This window comes from Cavia porcellus, unplaced genomic scaffold (assembly GCF_034190915.1).
Source record: "Cavia porcellus strain 051 isolate PalLab524CR breed Dunkin Hartley unplaced genomic scaffold, mCavPor4.1 scaffold_5, whole genome shotgun sequence".
NCBI classification, from domain to species: domain Eukaryota; kingdom Metazoa; phylum Chordata; class Mammalia; order Rodentia; family Caviidae; genus Cavia; species Cavia porcellus.
The window spans coordinates 1,017,834-1,037,634 of NW_026947488.1; the positions used below are offsets into that span (position 1 = coordinate 1,017,834).

The window sequence follows — 19,801 nt, forward strand, 5'->3', positions numbered from 1 at the left end:
TGACAAATACCAAAGCTAGGTGAGGAATTAAAGCTACAATTCCAGAAAACTGTCCTGAAATGAAAAATATTTGAAACTACCTATTAAAAGAGTATACTGGCCAGATATGCCAGTGCAGGCCCACAATCTCAGTACCTGGGGGCTGAGGCAGAAGAATCATTGTGAGTTTGAGCCCATTCTGAGCTACATAGAGAGTTCAAAGCCAGCCAGGACTGCATAGTCAGACCCTATCTCAAAAAATTAAAATTAAAAATTTAAAAAAAGTGTACTATGCTTCTGAGAGTATCATTTTAGGACGATTCACAGCAAAATGTGTTACAGAAAAACTACTGAACTTTAAAGAAAATGAGAAATATGAGTCATGAATTTTATATCCAGTAAAACTGACCTTCAAATATAAAGGACACAAAGAAAAGGTTTTCAGCAAGCGAACTCTCCACGAGCTGGGTGTCTGTCCCTAGAGGCCTCCTAGAGACCATGCCTCAGAACCAAAGCTACTAAAGACTGAAACACAAACTCATGGTTCACGAAGCAGACTCTCTGCAAAGCAGACAATGGTACATAAGAACTATATGCTCCACAGTGCAGACCTTGGCCAGCATAAGGCACTGTGGGGAGAATGCAGGCAGTGTGCACGAAAACACTTCTACTACTTTCCAGTCACCACAGTCCCAGGCGGTTGCATGAATGCTGTTATTTTGAGACTACTGTGTATTTACAATGGGAAAAGCAGTCTTTCAAATCCTGTGCCCCTGGGAACCAGAATAGTGGGATGAAGAAGAAAACACAGATGTGATCGGGAAAATTGTAATCATTAACTGGAACTGTATTTATATGAGTTCACAAGATATTGTTCCTCAAAAATGTAGGTGCATGTTTTGAATATACACATGCACATATACGTATATGTATGTTTTCATAGATATACATGTGTGCTTACACATATTGGACATGTCCACCAATACTTCCTAGTGCTACCACTGAAGATAAGATATTAAATAACCAGCCAGTAGTGAACAGCAATCACTGCCTGCACTGAAGGTCTTTTCCCTCCCATGAAGGGAAGGGAGGGCTTCCTGGAGACTGGTCAGTATAAGGTAGTATAAGGTCTAGAGAGGAGGTTCCCAGAGTGCGGAATATCCTGACTCCAGGTAGCAAGGAGGCTGAGGTCAGGTTGTAAGGAAATGGAAGCCAGCTTGAAGAGGCTCCCAACTGGCCAAAAATGGGTCGTTTTGGGGCTCAATATGGATAGAATTGCAACAGATTAAAATCTATCAATACATTTAAGTCCATGAGTTAACTCATCACTCTCTCAGAGTGAAAAAGAATCAACTCATTATCTTAGAAACTAAGAAACATCCAGCTCTTATCCTCCTCCCTTTTCTATATGGACTACACCTCTGAATAGCCAAATCATAAACAAGAACAGTGAAGTAGCCCTTTGACTCCAGCTGCCAAATGATGCCTCCTGCACCTGGTCTTTTTTCTTTTCTTTTCCTTTCTTTTTGGTACCAGGGATTGAGTTTCAGACCTCGCACTTGCCAGGCAGGCACTTATACCACTGAGCTAAATCCCCAGCCCCAACAGCACCTGGCCTTGTCAGAGAGGTTAAATGTGAATGTGATCAAGTTCCTGGATCCAGACACCAATACACAGGAACCATTGTGTGGAAAAACAGCATGAATGCTGACTGTGGGCCAAAGGGTCTGGTCCTTCCACAGCAGGACAAGAAAGGCCTGGAGAACCATGCTGTTAACTAGATTCAGGTATAGAAACTAGGCAAGACTGAACTTGACGTTTACAATTACACTTGGTGATAAGCCATCTAAACACAGGAGGATTGATTTGGAGGTGGGAAATGGCTGTTTTGGGGTGAGTTCTTGGGAGAGGCTTCTGGGATTGTTGGCAAGTAGCAGTCTCAATTTGAGCAGTGACAGATAGAGTTTACTTTATAATAGTTCCCCAAACTAGAAGTCCTCAACTCTTGGGCCTCAGACCAGTACTGCTTCATGATCTGTTAGAAACCAGACTACACTGCAGAAGTAACTCACATTAATGCCAGAGCTCCCCTCCCAAACAATCAGCAGCAGCATGAAATTCTCATCAACTGTATATGAAGGGAACTACGTTATGAGATCTAACACCTGATGATCTGAGACGGGGCTGACACAGTTATGGCCACTCTGAGGAGCAGCCACAAATACTGATGATCATTAGCAAAGAGGTCTGACTGCACAAAGTCCATAATAAATCAGCTGTTGCAGACTCATCAAAAATCCTCTCAGTAGGGGCTGGAGATTTAACTCAGCGGCATAAACACCTGCCTTGCAAGCAGGCGGTCGTGAGTTCGATCCCTGGTACCGATAAAAAAAAAAAAATCCTCTTAGTAAGTGGCAAGTGACAAGTAAGTTGCATCTGATGTTAGGCTTTACAGTAACAAGCTGGGTACTTCGATTGTGCAGCTGCATCCAGTGGCAGGCTTTTAAGTCAGAATCCAACACTTTCATTGGTCCACAGTTGGCCCACCATTTTATTTACCACTTCCATCCATGCCTATTTCCTGCACTGCCCACGGGACTCAGTTTGGGTAGTCTGCAAACTAATCCTTGAGAAAATTAGTAAAAAGCAAGCACCACTGGGCAGCTTTTTTCAAAAGAGGAAAAAACTCTTCAGCTGATAAAACAGCTAAGATGCCAAAAAAAAGCTGCATTTAAAAGAAAATACCAAGAGTCCCACTTAATTCACAGGTTCATTGCAACAGGTGACTCATAATGTCCCCAGACCACTTTGTATAGTATATAGCTTTCCAACAAAGCCGTGGTACCTTTAAAACTACTCTGTCACATGGAGAACAAGTGCCTGTATTAGCAGACAAGCCTCTGGAGTTCTTCACTCCAGAAAAAAAGATAAGCATGAAGAAGAGAAACAATTATTGAAAGCCACCCCTTCATCAAATGTGTCTTCACTGACAGCACCATTCTCAGTAGCTAACTGCATTGCTGAAGCTGAGAAGCCCTTTACTATTGGTGAAGGCTTAATCTTTTTTTTTTTTTTTTTTTTTTTTTTGGTCTTTTTGAGGTAGGGCTTCTCTATGCAGTTCAGGCTGGCCTTGAGCTCACTTTGTAGCCTAGGCTGGTCTCGAACTCTCCGTGATTCTCCTGCCTCAGCCTCCCAAATGCTGGGATTACAGGAGTGAGCCACCATGCCCGGCTTGAAGGGTTGATCTTGCCTGCTGCTGAGGACATCTGTCACGAACTTTTAGGAGGCCACAGTTCCAACAGCAGCACGTTTCTCTTTTGGCTGGCACCATACCTGGACAAATCAGCGGAATAGCAGAGTATATGGAAGCACATCTGTTAGAGGATTAACAAGTTCTGTGGTTCACAATCCAGGCTTGTAAGTGTACTGATGTTGACAAGGTCATTATGCTTGTTTTTGTGCAGTATGTTTTTCAGGAGAACATTCATGGGGATATGTTATGTGCATTGTTCTTGGGAATCAACAGCACAGTTGCAAAACTATTCAAGTCATCAGGAAAACTGAACTGGTCTTTTTTATTAGTATATATGCCATATGCACTGCTGGAGTGATTCCCATGCCATGACTGTATGGCTTCCTGGTTTTACTACTTAAGGCAAAAAGGTCACATCTGAAAGTGAGTTTATGTGCTATAACATCCATGGAGAAATGCTGGCTAGCTGAAAAATGTCATCTGAACTTAAAAATGTTTTGCAAAATATGAACAAAATTATCAGCCACATTAAAGTACATGCCCTTAATTCATGTCTACTGCATAGCCCTGTAGGGGGACAAATACAGAATGCACACCTTTTCTTATACATACAACTGAGATGGGAGATGGCTTTCTAAAGGTAGATAGATCACTGGCCAGTTTTTTTTCTTTTTAATAAATCACAATATTTTTTTTCAGAATAACAGCCACCACTGGCAGTACATTTCAGCAACACAGAATGGGTGACAAAACTTGCTTATTCATGTGGTATGTTCTTCTACTTGCTTAAAAGAACTCAATTTAGGGCTTCTGGGAAGATGGCAGAGTGGTAAGCAGCAGAGAAATCAGCCTTTCTGATAGTCACTGTCAAGATGCCAGAATGCAGCAATTCGAGGAAGATAAGAAAGAAGGAAGTGGGTCCCGTGGACCCAGGAAGAATCTGAAGTGCAACCTGAAACCCATGGAGGGAGTGAAAATAAAAACTTCAAGGAAGAGTGCAGAGCCAGCAGCGCTTTTGCTCTGAGATGCGATTAACGGTGTGAGAGGAGCTGTTCAAACCTGGGGATATATGGTCACTCTTACAGGTGACAGCTGGTGATCTTAGAGGTCTCTGCAGAGGAGCAGCAGATATGGAGCACTACACTGACTGGTGATGAGTGCAGAGGACTTAGTCTACCGACAGGTAGAAAGCATTATCCAGGAGCCATTTGGAAGATGGGCAGGCTGAGCTCAGAACCCAGAACTGCTGCTAGCTTCTTCTAGCAGCTCCCAGCTGGGCTCAGACCCATTGAAACTGCTTGGACACTGGTGAGTCCAATGAGTCTGGTCTCAGGGCAGGCCTACTGAAATTATTCACTACCATACCAAAAAGCAACTGCTGAGCTAGACTGGCATGATTTGGGACTCTGTCTCCACAAGTAGTCTACTTGTGAAACCAGAGAGAATCCTGGAAGTTGACTGTTTTTATTTTCTCCTTCATTCTTTTTATGTGAGTGTAAAAGTGGTTCCTAACCTCTTTGTGAGTGTGGTTCTGCTGTTCTTCCTCTTATCTCTCCCATTTCTCTTTTCCTTCAGTCTTCTGCACCAGTTACCTCAGGTTGGTGTGATCCCCGTTGTCCTCCAATCTTACTTCTAATCTCTTCCTCTTCTTCCACTTCTCTATTTTCTCCTTCATTTTAAATTTGAACTCCTGAGGGCAAAACTGATATGGACTTACATATTGTATTAATTATCTGGTTTGTTTTACATTTTGTTATATAATCACAAGTCCAGTTCATAGGGTTAAAGCTTGCATATTAAGGCTTAGCTCAGTTTGTGTTTGATGTGATTGTTACCAGAGAAGCTGTCCCAAAATTGAGACAACTTTTTTTTTTTTTTTTTTTTTTTTGTACCAGCGTTCGAACTCATGACTTGGCATTTGCCTGGCAGGTGCTTGTACCACTGAGCTAAATCCCCGGCTCCAAATAACTGTTCTAAACACCTGTTAGTCCTGGTATTCCATGGCTGAGATTAATTAAGGGTTACAAAAAATATGGTAGCACAGTGCCAAAGTACTAGAGACTAGATCAAACAAGCAACAACTTCTTATCTCCAACAAACTGAAGAGGTAAAATCTTCTGACAGACTCAAAACCCAAAAACCAGATACACCTAGAAGCTACCTCAGAGAAGTAATCAACACGTAAGAGGCCTAAATGCTAGCCATAAAGTAACCCACCACAGGCAACTTATAAGCATCACCCCAGGAATTAAACTAAAAAAAAGAAGAAATGAGAAGACACTTGATGCAACCTCAAACATCCAGTTTACCAATGGCAAACCCAGGAAGCAATGAGGTGGGTCAATCCAAAAGTACCCACCAAGTCTCACTGATGTTGTAACAATAATGCAATTGAATTAGACTTGAAAAAATGAAATCGGAAATAAACTCTCAGGGGCTGGGGATTTAGCTTAGCGGCATAAGCACCTGCTTTGCAAGCAGGCGGTCGTGAGTTCGATCCCTGGTACCGATAAAAATGAAAAAGACAAAAAAAAAAAAAAAAAAGAAAAAGAAAAAAAGAAATAACCTCTCAAAATACAAAATACACAACATGCTTAGCGATGTTAAAGCAGACACAGACAAAAAAATAGACAAGCTTAAGAAAATTATGAAAGCACAGCATAGGAAAGAAATGGAATCCATAAAGCAGATTCAATTAGATATCTAGGAGAATAAAATCTCCATTTAAAGTATTAGAAGCAGTTTAGGCCAATGTGAGGACAGGATCTCAGATACTGAAGACAGGCTTGCAGTTAGCAACTGAGAAAAGAAAGATTTCTCAAAATAGCAAGGGACCATGAGAAATCAATCCAGCAGCTGCTAGATGAGACAAAGAAGAATAACTTAAGAGTGCTTGGAGTCAATGAAAAAGCAGGAGATGCCACAGATGACACTAAAATAATGTTCACAGACATCATGACAGAAAACATTCCTGGTAGAGAAAAAGAATTTGACATACAAATAAACATGGCATATAGAACTTCAATTAGCAATTAAAAAAAAAATTTTGGAGCTGGGGATTTAGCTCAGCGGCATAAGCGTCTGCCTTGCAAGCAGGCATTCGTGAGTTCGATCCCCAGTACCGATAAAAAGGAAAAAGACAAAAAAAAAATCTACAGCCAGGCATATCATAGTCAAGATTCCAGAAATTCAACACGAGCCTAGAATCCTAAAAGCTGTTACAAAAAAGAAACAAATCATCCATAAAGGAAAGCACATCAGAATTACAGCTGACTTCTCAGCACAAACTCTCAAGTCAAGGAGAACTTGAAGTGAAGTACTCCAAATTCTAAAAGAAAACAACTTTCAATTCTGATTGATGTACCCCATAAAACTATCTTTCAAACTTGATGGAGAAATAAGATACTTCAAATAAGATGAAAAAGAAGATCTGAGGAAATTTATGACCACCAAACCAGCACTCCAAAATGTTCTGAAGGACACTCTATAAAGAGATAATAAGGACTACAGCTCCATGAACCCCAACAGAAGGAATCCACCAGGGAAGGCAAACAATTAGAGGGAGGGGAAAAAAACAGGGGAGCCAACGACATGACAAGGATAAGTCAATACCTATTGGTTATAATCATGAAGGGTAATGGTCTCAGTTCCCCAGTCAAGAGAGACAGACTGGAGAATGGGTCAAGAAGCAAGACCTAACAACATGCTACATCCAAGAAACACATTTAAGTCAAAAAGAAATTCATAGACTGAAAGTCAAAGGATGGAAAACAACACTACATGTAACAGGAACCCAGAAAAAAGCAGACAAAGTGAATTTCAAGCCAAAACTGATTAAGAAAAATAAAGAAAGTCACTGCATCCTCATAAAAGGAACAATCCAAGAGGAAGGGATAACAATTATCAATATATATGCAACAAATACTAGTGCACCCAACTACAAAAAATAATTACTAACAAACATGAAAAATCAAATAAAGCCTAATACAACTGTATTGGGAGACTTCAACACCCCACTGTCACAAAAAGACAGATCAACTAGACAAAAAAAATCCATAATGAAATACTAGAACTAAATCAAACTTTTCTTTTACCGGAGACCGAGTCTCTCTATGCAGTTCAGTCTGGCCTTGAGCTCAACTTTGTAGCTCAGGCTGGTCTCAAACTCCCATCGATCCTCCTGCCTCAGCCCCCCAAGTGCGGAAATTAGAGGCATGAGCCACCACGGCTGGCTAAATCAAACTTGTGAACAAATGTACTTAGCAGATGTCTATAGAGTGTTTCATCCCACAACATCAGAATACACATTCCTAGCTGCACATGGGACACTCTCCAAAACAGACCATAGCCAGGGATTCAGCTCAGCGGCATAAGAGCTTGCCTAGCAAGAGCAAGATTGTGAGTTCTTGACTCATACCAGAAAACAAACAAACAAAAAAATGAAAACAAAAACATAAACCAGACTATATAACGGCTCATAGAATACGCTTAAGTAAATGCAAGAAACTGAAATTATCTTATCTAACCCTGCATACTATCGGACTACAGTGCAATGAAATTGAAAATCCAAGCCAAAGGAAACTACAAGAACTTCATAAACACATGGAAATTAAATAGCACCCTACTGAACACCAACAGGTTACAGATGAAATTAAAGAAGAAATTAAGACAGTCTTTACAGTTGAATGATAATGACTACACTACTAGAACTTGTGGGACACAATGAAAGCAGTCTTAAGAGGGAAATTTATAGCAGTTAATATCCATATCAGGAAAACAGAGCAAATATAAACAACTTAATGTTGCACCTCAAACTTCTAGAAAAAGAAAAGCAGGCTAATCCAAAAGCATGTATAAGGGAGGAAATGATAAAGATCAGAGCAGAAATGAACACACTGGAGACTAAAAACTACAAAGAATCAATGAATCAAAGAGTTGGTTCTTTGAAAGATTAAATAAAATAGACAAACCCTTAGCCAATCTTATCAAAAAAAAAAAAAAAAGGGAAAGAAAGACTCAAAAGCACACAATTAGGAATGAATCACAACAGACCCTGCAGAGATCCAAAAATCAATTATATATCTACACTTTGAAAACTTGTATTCTAATAAGATGGAAAACAGAAGAAATGGACAGATTCCTAGATACACCTGAGTTACCAAAGCTGAATCAAGATATGAAAATCCTATATAACTCAATATCAATAAATGAAATTAAACATGTAATTAAAAACCTATCAAGAAAGAAAAGCACAGGCCCTAATGAATTCACTACTGAATTCCACAAGAAATTTAGAAGACCTAACACCACTACTTCTCAAACTCTTCAAAGAGGTTTAGCTACATCCTCTCAACTTGGTGCTGCACCCAGAGAAACAACTTATCTCTCCAACAGTACCTTCTATGTTCCCCATATCATTCCAGAGATAAACCTCCCGCTCCCTTTTTGCATGTGCACCAAGTCCTTTCCAATCCCAAGTCTCCACAACTACCTAAGCCTCTACCTTCATTCCCCAGTAAATTTGTCTCCTGACTTACACAGGAGATGCTCCTTCAAATCAGCAGTTAAGAGCTGGGCGTGGTGGCTCACACCTGTAATCCCAGCACTCGGGAGGCTAAGGCAGGAGGATCGTTGCGTTGCGAGTTCGAGACCAGGCTGAGCTACAAAGTGAGCCCAAGGCCAGCCTGAACTGCATAGTAAGACCCTGTCTCAAAAAGACAAATCATCAGAACTGAATTGGTGTGGCAAAAAAAAAAAAAAAAAAAAAAAAAGACAAATCAGTGGTTAAAACTCCTCCCACAGCCTAAATTGATAAAAGTAGTCCCACTTCTTTGTGAGAGCATCTGTACCACCTGCCCCATGAAGCTCTCCACGCCCACATTAAAGGCCTGCTCCTTTGTCTCCTTCTTATCTCTCATTTTCTCTGCACTGCTTCAGATTGAGTGCCAAACATATTCAACCATTAATGAAATTAAAAGGGAAGCAATACTCACAAAGTCATTCCTGGAAGCAAGCATTACCCTGATACCAAAACCAGAGAAAGACTCAACTATGAAAGAGAATTACAGGCCAATCTCCCTAAAGAACACTTATACAGGGGCTGGGGATTTAGCTCAGCGGCATAAGCGCCTACCTTGCAACCAGGCAGTCATGAGTTCGATCCCCAGTACCGAAAAAGACCAAAAAAAAAAAGAACACTTATACAAAAATTCTCAGTGACATACTGGCAAACAGACTGCAGCAAATCATCATGAAGATTGTACATCAAGTGGGATTCATCCCAAGGATGCAGGGATGGTTCAACATACGTTAATCCATAAATGCAATACATCATATTAATAGAGCGAAGGACAAAAATCATATCATCTTCATAGATACAAAAAAACTTTTTGACAAAGTCCAGAACCCATTCATAATACAAACCCTACACAAAATTGGAAAACATGGGTCTTTATCTCATTCTGATAAAAGCCATTTATGACAAACCAACAACATCATATTAAATGGACAAAAACGGAAAGCTTTCTCTTTAAAATCGGGAACAAGACAAGGATGTCCACTATCTCCACTCTTATTCAATGCAGTCCTGAAATTTTAGCAGGAGCAATTAGACAAGAGAAAGAAATAAAAACAGTAAAGATAGGAAAGGAAAAAGTTAAACTATCGTTCTTTGCTGATGAGTATACTCTACTTAGAAGACCCCAAAAACTCCACCAAAAGACTACTAGATTTAATAAGCAAATTCAGTAAAGTAGCTAGAATTTGCTTAAAAATCTAAATTCTAAGTCAACACTCAACAATCAATAGGCTTCCTGTGCACAAATAACAAACTCACTGAGAGAGAAATCAGGGAAACAATACCTTTTATAATAGCATTCCAAAAAAAAAAAAAAAAAAGAAATACCTAGTAATCAATCTAACAAACCATAGAAGACCTCTAAATTGAGAACTACAGCACTCTGAAAAAAAGAGATTGAAGAGGGTATTAGAAAATGCAGAAATATCCTGTGGTCTTGGGTAGGAAGAACCAATATGGTGAAAATGGTCATACTTCCAAAACTGTTACACAGATTCAATGTAATTCCAATCAAAATTCCAGTAGCATATCTCACAGAATTAAGAGACTGCAATCCTAAAATTCATCTGGAACCAGAAGAGATATAGAATAGAGAAGGGAATCTGGGCAAAAAATACAAGACAGGGGCTATCACAATCTGACTTGAAATTATACTATAAAGCTACTGTGATAAAAAGTGTGGTCCTGCAAAACAACAACAACAACAAAACAAAAACAAGACCCAAAGATCAATGGAACAGATTAGAAGATGCAGAAACAATTGACGATACACTAAACCATCTTATCTTTGACAAAGGTGCCAAACACATTCACTGAACGAAAGAAAGCCTCTTTAATAGATGGGGCTGGAAAACCTGGCTCTACACATGTGAAACATTAAAACTGGACCTGCATCTTTCACTATGTACTAAGATAAAATCAGACTTGATTAAAGATGCTAATATTAAAACAGAAACATGAAATCTGCTGGAAGATAGAGTAGGTAAAACTCTTGAAGACACTAGTATAGGCAAAGACTTTATGAACAAAACCCTGACTGCACAGAACTATCACAAAGAATAAACTCCTGGGATCTCACCTCACTGAAAAGCTTTTGCACAGCAAGAGAAACGACCAACAGAGTAAAGAGACAACTCATTATGTGGGAGAAAATAACTGTACCTCAAAGGATTACTGTCAAGAACATACAAAGAACTTTAAAAAAAAAAAAATCAGTCCTCCCAGATTTTTTTTTTTTTTTTTTTTTTTTGTCTTTTTGACACTAGGTCTCACTATGCTGGCCTTGAGGATACTTTGTAGTCCAGGCTGGTCTTGAACTCCAACAATCCTCCTGTCTCAGCCTTTTGAATGTTAGGATTACAGGCATAAGCCACCATGCCCAGATAATCCTTCCAGATTTAAAAACCCAATCCAAAATGGCTATCTGAAATGAATAAACACCCCAGATGAAGAACTGCAAACAGCAAATAAATATGTGAAAAAATGTTTGACATCACTGGTTATTTGAGAGATGATTAAAACACTGAGAGTACACCTCACACCAGAAAGAATGGCTAGTATTAAAAAATCAACCAATAACAAATGTTAGAGGGGCTCTGGGGAAAAAGGAACCCTTCTCTACTGTAGGTGGCAATGCAGACTGGTGCAACCACTGTGGAAATCACTGTGGAGACTCCTCAAAAGACTAGGACTAGAGGTCCCATTTGACCCAGCTATTCCCCTTTTGGGTATCTTCCCAAAATAATTAAAAACATCATACCACAGCCATATATGTGCACTCATGTTTACAGAAGCACAATTTGTAATAGCCATATCTTGGAAATAACCTAAATGCCCATCACTGAGAAAACAGAAAAAAATGATGTGGTATTTTTATACAACAGAGCACTACTCAGCCATAAAGAAGTATAAACTGGAGATTTTGATAGATAAATGGATAAAACTTAAGACCATACTCAGTGTAATAAATAAAACACACATGTGTAAATACATCATCTCATTAGTGTGAGAAGCTGAAACAACATATGTATATATATATGTATATGCATATAAAAAATAGTTAAAGATAGTTATACTACTGATTTCTCTGAGTTCACTGAAGAGAAAGATTTGTGTTGGTATTGTTTGGACAATTGAATGCTGAAGTCTTATGCTCTGGATGAATGATTTGGGGATGACAATGCACAATGTATGTACCATTGTTGCCCCTGATTGATGTGCTTTGAAATTCTATTTTAGTTTTCTTTCTTCTTTTTTTTTCTTTTTCTCCTTGAGATAAAATATATTTTAAAAACCCTCAATTTATCACTTCAGAGGAGAATGACAACTGTATTCAGATCAGCAGATAAAGTAACTGTGTTCAAAACCAAACTGAGATTAAGAGAGCAATGGAATTTCTGATGTATTTTAAGTATTAGCAGAGACTTTGAAAGAGAATGATCAAAGGCCTTCTTTCTTCCAGCTGGTACATGATCACCAATCTCCACTTTTAAGAGTTTGAGCATTACTTCCCACCTTAGTTACCTTGTCACTGAGACACAATACCGACACCTGCAACAAAAGGCAGAGAAGTTTACTTTGGCTCATGGTTTCAGTCCATGGTCAGCACGATTCAAAGCAAAACAGGACGTTGGAGGGGCATGGCAAAGGAAAAGACACTCAACCAATGGCAACCAGGAAGCAGAGAAATAAGTAAGAAGCTGAAGGGTATGCCCTCCCTCCAGTGACCACCTTCAATTAGGGCCCCATTCAGCTACTGAACTCAGTCGATGAATCTACTGATGAATACAGTGCTTCCATAATCCAATCACCTTTCAGCCAGATAAGAATTTGGGGGGACACTGCATATACACCACAAAGCTTCTCAACTACAAAATGACTCCTACACTAAAAAGGAATGGATCCGTGACCCATTTGTGAATGAATGAGCCAGGTAAACTGACTTTGTCTATACTACAAAAGGATCAGCTGCTTGAGATCAACACACGATAGTGGCCTTATGAGGATCAAGAGACCAGAACAGAGGACACAGAAACAACCCCAAGCATACTCAACTATTTGATCTTTGACAAAGGGGTTAAAAACATGCATTGGGAGAAGGATATCCTCTTCAATAAATGGTGCTAGGGAAACCAGTTATTCACGTGTAGAAGGTTGGTTGTAGACCCTTATCATTTACCATGTACCTCAAAATTGATCAAAGATCTAAATATTAAAAGAGAAACACTAAATGTGCTGGAAGATATATTTAGTAGGTTAAACTCTGAAAGACATAGGTAGAGGCAAAGACTTTATGAACAAAACCCTGATCACATAGGGTTGACTACAAAGAATCAACAATTTGGGATTATATCAAATTAAAAAGCTTTTTTTTTTTTTTTTTTTCTCTTTTTGAGACAGGGTCTCACTGTGCCATTCAGGCTGGCCTTGTGCTCACTTTGTAGCCCAGGCTGGTCTGAACCTGCAGTGATCTGCCTACCTCAGCCTCCCAAGTGCTGGAATTACAGGAGAGTGCCACTACACCCGGCTAAAAAGCTTTTGTACAGAAAAAGTAATCACCAAGAGAATCAAGAGACAACCCACAGAATGGGTAAAAATTTTTACCAATCACTCCTCAGACAACTGACATCTAGAATACACAAAGAACTAAAAGAACTGAAAAAAAAAAATCACTCTCCAAATTTGAAGACTCAGCCTAGAAATGAACAGACATTTTTCAGATGAAGTACAAACAGCAAATAAATACATGAAAAAATGCTCTGCATAACTGGTCATTCAAGAAACGCAAATTTATGCAACCCTGAGATTCTATCTTACCCCAGAAAGAATGGCTGTTATCAAGAAATCAAAAAAAAACAACTGCATGTGAGAGTAACTTGGGAGATTTTTACAGCTCAGGTCAACCCAATATCTGTGGCCAACACTCATTAATTGGAAAATAAATGCTAGAAGGATACAATAAACCAATCAGAAAGGGCAGCCTCCCCAGCATCCACTCTGCCATCTGCCCCAGAGAGATTCCCATTGCTTATTGCAGATTATGCCCTCTTGGATCCTGTTTCCTTCTAGGCAACTGCCTGAGGAATGCTGCATTTGAAAAAGGACCAAGAGATGGCAGGGAGAGGAAGGAGGTGTAAAAAGAATTAAGATGCATTATGTATATGTGCCAACTCCCTATGGTAAATGGAATCACTGTGTACCGCAAATGTGTACTAATAAAAACCAAAATTATGCTGGGCCTCTTGACACATGCCTGTAATTCCAAGCATTCTGGAAGCTGAGGATGATCACTGAGAGTTCAAGGCCAGCCTGGGCTAACAAAGTAAATTCAAGGCCAGCCTGCATATTGAGACCCTGTCTCAAAAATCAGTAAGTAAATAAATACGTTTTTTAAAGGCAGCTAAATAAATAAATAAATACTGGAGAGCCTATATGTGAAAAGGAGCACTACTGAACTGTTGGTGGAAATGTAAACTAACACTATCACTATGGATATATAAGTTTGGAGATTCTACAAAAAACTAAAACTAGAAATTCCATTTGACTCGGTTATTCACCTTTTAGATATCTTCCTGAAAGAGTTAAATACATCATATTATAGTGATACATACAGACTCATATTTATAGCCAACACAATTCATAATAGCTAAATCTTGGAAATGGCCTAAATATCCATCAACAATGAATGAATAAAGAAAATGTGATTTTCACACACAATGAATATTACTTTGCCACAAAGAAAAATAAATGATTTGTAGGAAAACAGATGTACCTTGAAACCATAATTTTAAGTGAAATAAACCAGACATGCAAACTTAAATATTGCCTGGTTTCTCACCTGAATTAAATAAATAAAGAGCAAGTAAAAGGTAGATACTAGGAAGTAGGAAAGAATGCTCTAGAAGGGAAAAGGAGTCAAAAGATAAAGGCAGAGAAGGGAAAGAGGATGAAAAAGGAATTAAGATGTGTTATGCATATGTATCAATTCCCTACAAGGAATGTAAACATTACATACTACAAACATGTACTAATAAAAAACAAACAAACAAATAAGGTTGAAAGAGTTTTGGCCCAGGCCGGACACTGTAGCTGGTAAAGCCTCAGCCGGAACCAAGGAGCGCCATCTCCCCCATCCTTAGGATTTACCTCTGGCGCCAAACAAAGACCAGTGGGCTACCTGTGTATCCCTAATGCCCCCTTAGGTTCTACCCCAAACCGAGGCTACTTACGTGCCTCACTCCATGTGTTCCATGGAGAGATTGCTGACCCGGGGTGGAAATGCCACGCCCCAGGGGATTGGGGTGTTTCTCCCCGCATTCTCAAAATAAAGGTCATTTATATTTCATACTTCTTATCTTTTCAGCCGCCGCCTGTCCCCCACAGTTCTATCATGTAACATATGTAATAATGGAAATAAAGTAAACAATAAATCCAATGTGCTTGAATTATTCTGAAACTACCCCTCCCCTGTTTGCGGAAAAATTATCTTTCCTGAGAAGCCAGTTCCTGGTACCCAAAAAGTTGGGAACTGTCCCAAGTTCTATGTTAATTTTCTATTACTGAATTTATCTTATAATAACAAGGTAAAGAAGACCATCAGTGCTTGCTCCTCATACTTCTATATCCTTTGCGTACAATAATGCAGTCTACCCTCTCAGTAACTGAGAAAGAGATTTAAAATAAAACCAGTGTGAAAAGTGTTAAACCTCACTAGTAACTGAGGAAATGCAAAATTCTATCTAGATGTCATTACTCTCCCTTTGTTGTTTTTTTTTTTTCTGTCTTTTTGAGACAGGGTCTCACTATGCAGTTCAGGCTGGCCTTGTGCTCACTTTGTAGCCTAGGCTGGTCTTGAACTCGAAGCGATCCTCCTGCCTCAGCCTCCCAAGTGCTTGGATTACAGGCGTGAGCCACCACGCCCGGCTTCCACCTTTCTTTTTATTTTATTTCATTTTGTTTTGGTTTTTCCTTGAGACAGGGTCTTACTATGTAGTTTAGGCTGGCCCTGAACTCACTACAAAGCCTAGGCTGGCCTCAAGCTTGCAGCAATCCTCCCACTTCAGCCTCCTGAATGCTAGACTTACAGGCATGGGCCACCACACCCAGCCTCCCCCACATTTCTTCCATGAGCACAAATGTCAAAGTCAGACAATATCACTGTAAGTAGCCAGAAGAACACTAGCAGGCAAAGGGTACAGCTCAGTGGTATAGCACTGAGTAACATGCTACTGTACTTTCTATTTATGCCTAGCATAAATAAGATTCTGGGTACAATAATACCCAGCATTTTAAAAAAAGGCATTTTGGGGGCTGGGGATTTAGCTCAGCAGCATGAGCGCCCGCCTTGCAAGCAGGCAGTCGTGAATTCGATCCCCGGTACCGATAAAAACGAAAAAGACAAAAAAAAAAAAAAAAAAAAAACCCACAAAGGCATTTTTTATACAGAAACCAAAAACATATATACCTCTGCACTAAAATATGCACACACTGGTTACACACTGCAGATACAGGCAATCAGTGCAACAACATGTGTGAGGATACTCACTGTATGTTGTCTGCATTAAATGAACACTGAACGATCAGAATGGCAAAGAATAAATAAAACATAATAAATATATAAATATATATTCATGAGGGAAAACAACAACAGGTTAAAATGAATACAACAGTTCTATAAATATCAACTTGGAGCCAAGAATAGCAGTACATGCTGGTAATCCCAGCACTCTGTGAGGCTGAGGCAAGAGGACAGCAAGTTTCAGTTATGTGTGTAAAACATAGTGAGACCTTATCTCCAAAAATTTTTTTAAAAAGTGCTGGTGATGTAGTTCAGTATGAAGACCCTAGGTTCAACTCCAAGTACCATTTAAAAAAAAAAAAAGAACTTGGACATCTCTCAAAAACGTATTAAGGGCAGGGGTTATAGTTCAGCATGAGAGGTCTTGGGTTCAGTCTCAGTACCACACACACACACACACACACACACACACACACAAGAAGCGGTAAAAAGAAAAAAAACATAGTTAATGAAAAAAGCAAGAGACAAGCAATTAACATGGTACTGTACTTTCTATTTTAAGAATTTAAAAATCAGCTGGGCATGGTAGCACACACCTATTATCCTAGCAGTCTGGTAGACTGAAGCAGGAGGACTGAACGTTTGAGCTCAATTTGACGATTTATTTCAAAACAAAAACTAAAAAGGGTTTGGGGTGTAGTTCAGTGCAAAGGTCTTGAGTTCAATCTGTGATCACACACACACACACACACACACACACACACAAACACTACATAAAACATAAATACCATTTATAAACAACACGTGTAGAGAATTATTACACAGTATGAACAAAACATACAATGAAAGTTTAGTTTTTAAAAAATCACTACAGTAAAAAACATTACCACTAAACCATCTCAAAATACTCCCCTTGATTCAATTCTTGCTACAGTTTGGCAAGTCCTCTCTCATGAATGTCTTTAGTTTACTGTCATTACTGCCTTGATGTCCTGAACTGATTCAAAACATTTACCTTTCACGGCCACTTTGACTTTGGGGAAGTTGCACAGGCCTAAATCTAGTGACTAAGATAGAAGAGGACATACCACAATGTTTTTGCAAGCCTACTTTTCTTTTGGATGCTGCTTACCAGCAGCATTTGCCACAATTTTAACCACATCTCATGAGACACAAGAAAGGACTTGCAGAATTGTTTCAGGAAGTGACAAGATATGATAACTGTGTTCAAAGTAAGAAGGAGTATTTTGTTGGAGATTAAGGGCAATATGTCTTTTACTATAATGAATTTATTTAATAAATTTTTGTTTAAATATACACTGTATTTAAAATCAGAGACAATAATTTATCAGCCCTGGGTGATGGTAAAGTGTCTTATAAGCTGCTTCACGGGCTTCAGATCAAACCTAACTCTGACACAGCAGCTGCACCAGATGAACAAAACCTAGAGGCTGTCAACCTAGAGTCAATGATTTAGTACTTGCTGCCTGTTTTCCTATCTATAAAATGGGCAGACTGTAGGGTGGGTCTACAAGGTCACTGGTCAGATGAGCAAGCATGTGTCAATCTCTTGGAATAGTGCTTGTGCTAGAGGCAGCAAGCCTGGGCCACATTGGAAAGCTGACCTGGCTGCTGGTTTTATGGGGCATGTCCACTTGGTGAAAACCCACTGGGCCCACTGATGACTTATGTACTTTACTGCCCAGGATGAGAAGGAAAAGAGCAAGGGAAGGAGAGAAAGGAAGGAGGAAGAAAAGCAGGAATGGAAAGAGGAAGACAGGTGCCTACCAAAAGTCCACTACAAATTATAATGTCCAGCCAGGTGTGGTGGCTCATGCCTATAATCCTAGCACTTGGGAGGCTAAGCAAGAGGATTACTGTGAGCTTGAGGCCAGCCTCGGTTACAAAAGTGAGTCCCAAGGCCAGCCTGAACTACATAGCAAGACTCTGTCCAAAAAAAAGTAAAGAACGAAAGAAAGAAAAAAGAAAAAAAGAATCACGATGTTCGAAGAACTAGAGATAATTACCCTAGACCAATGATGATGAACCTCTTAGAGCTTCTCAATGATAGGAACTGCCTATATGGCATATGTGCCATGCATTTGCCACCACTGTCCTAGACTACTGGCTAACAAAGATTATGACTTAGGAAAGTTTCAGTAAAAGTTATTCCTAAAGATAAAATTAAAAAAAGTAAAAAATAAAGTTATACACGTATGACCTCTTGGCAATATGACTAACAGCATTATAGTAAAAGACATACCTGAGAGATTCCTGTTACATTTGTTAGGTATAAACAGAGGTTACTTCTTCAGTAACTGATTTGTGGTTCACCATTAAGCATTTATGGTTGAAAAAAGAAAAGCAATTTGGAATTTGTCTTAAAGTAGCCCTGGAAAAGGAGGGGGGAAAAAGGCAGAGCACAGAAAACAAATAAAACAAGACTGGAAAGTTTAATACATAAAGAAGCTGTAGGGCAGAACATGGGCAGTTACTACTACTCCCATTTTGTATGTCTGAAAATTACCATAAGTAAATTCTGGTTGACTGGGGGTGTAATGCAGTGGCAAGTGCTTGCCTGACATTCAGGAAAGTCTGGGTTTGGTCTCCAGCACCGCAAAAAAGGAAAAATATACATATTTAAAATTTTTCACTCGGAGAATACTGTAGGCGGCGGGCAGTGCCTAAACCCTTCCCGACTTCTTAATCTACCCAACAAAATCGAACTAAACGCCCACTGCCGCGTAAGAAGTCTGCCTCTTGCCAGCAACTCGGCTGAGAGGGAAGGGCAAAAGACCAGGGGCAGAGAAGGCCTGCCTGCCCTGAACTGCGGACAGCAGAGCGCTTACCTGCAGTTCTCCTTGAAGCGGCACTTTCCCTCCAGGAAGAATGGGCACGGCTTCAAGGACTTGTGAGTGGGGTACAGGTAGAGCACGCGGACGCAGGCCGTGCCGTCCTCTGCCTCCTCGCTGCCCACCACCATGGCATTGTGATATTCCAGGGTGCCCCACGCACTGTAGTAGGGGGCGTTCACCTTCGCTCCGTTCAGCTCTTCCTCCTGATCCTCCTCTCCCTCCTCCCGATCCTCCTCTCCCTCCTCCCGATCCTCCTCTCCCTCTTCCTCCTGCCCAGGTCCAGCGAGTTCCGGTCCTGTCTCTCCCGCAGCGCCGTTCTCCGGGTTTACCCTGGGAGTGGCGGACATATCCTCGACCTCGGCAGTGGCCTTCTGGAACGCCAGGTACTCGGCGTCCTCCTGGGGTGGGCACTCTTGGTCCAGCGAGGCCAGCAGTTTGCTCTTCCTGACGGACACCAGGCTGGCCTCGGTGAGCTCGATCAGCTCCTTCAGGTCGCCCTCCAGCTGGCGCAGGTCCGCCTGCTCGGAGGCATCCAGGCCCGCACCCAGGGCCACCTCCACCTGCCGCAGCTGGCCACGGTAGGTCTGGAGGGCCGTCTCCAGGCTCTCTTCATCCATACT

General features: G+C 40.3%; 1 protein-coding gene and 1 long non-coding RNA gene across 2 annotated transcripts in view; both read right to left on the reverse strand.

Annotated features, from left to right (window-relative positions):
* Positions 1 to 19,167, reverse strand: part of LOC134475926 (uncharacterized) — a 33,230-nt gene extending 14,063 nt beyond the window's left edge. Inside the window, exon 1 of the long non-coding RNA XR_010047243.1 lies at positions 4,746 to 19,167. This is a non-coding gene — a long non-coding RNA (uncharacterized LOC134475926). The remainder of the gene's footprint in view (positions 1 to 4,745) is intronic.
* Positions 1 to 19,798, reverse strand: part of Zgpat (zinc finger CCCH-type and G-patch domain containing) — a 53,454-nt gene extending 33,656 nt beyond the window's left edge. The window contains exon 1 of the mRNA XM_063247998.1: positions 19,174 to 19,798. Within this exon, the coding sequence (XP_063104068.1) occupies positions 19,174 to 19,798 (625 nt within the window). The remainder of the gene's footprint in view (positions 1 to 19,173) is intronic.
* Positions 19,799 to 19,801: the final 3 nt, after the last annotated feature.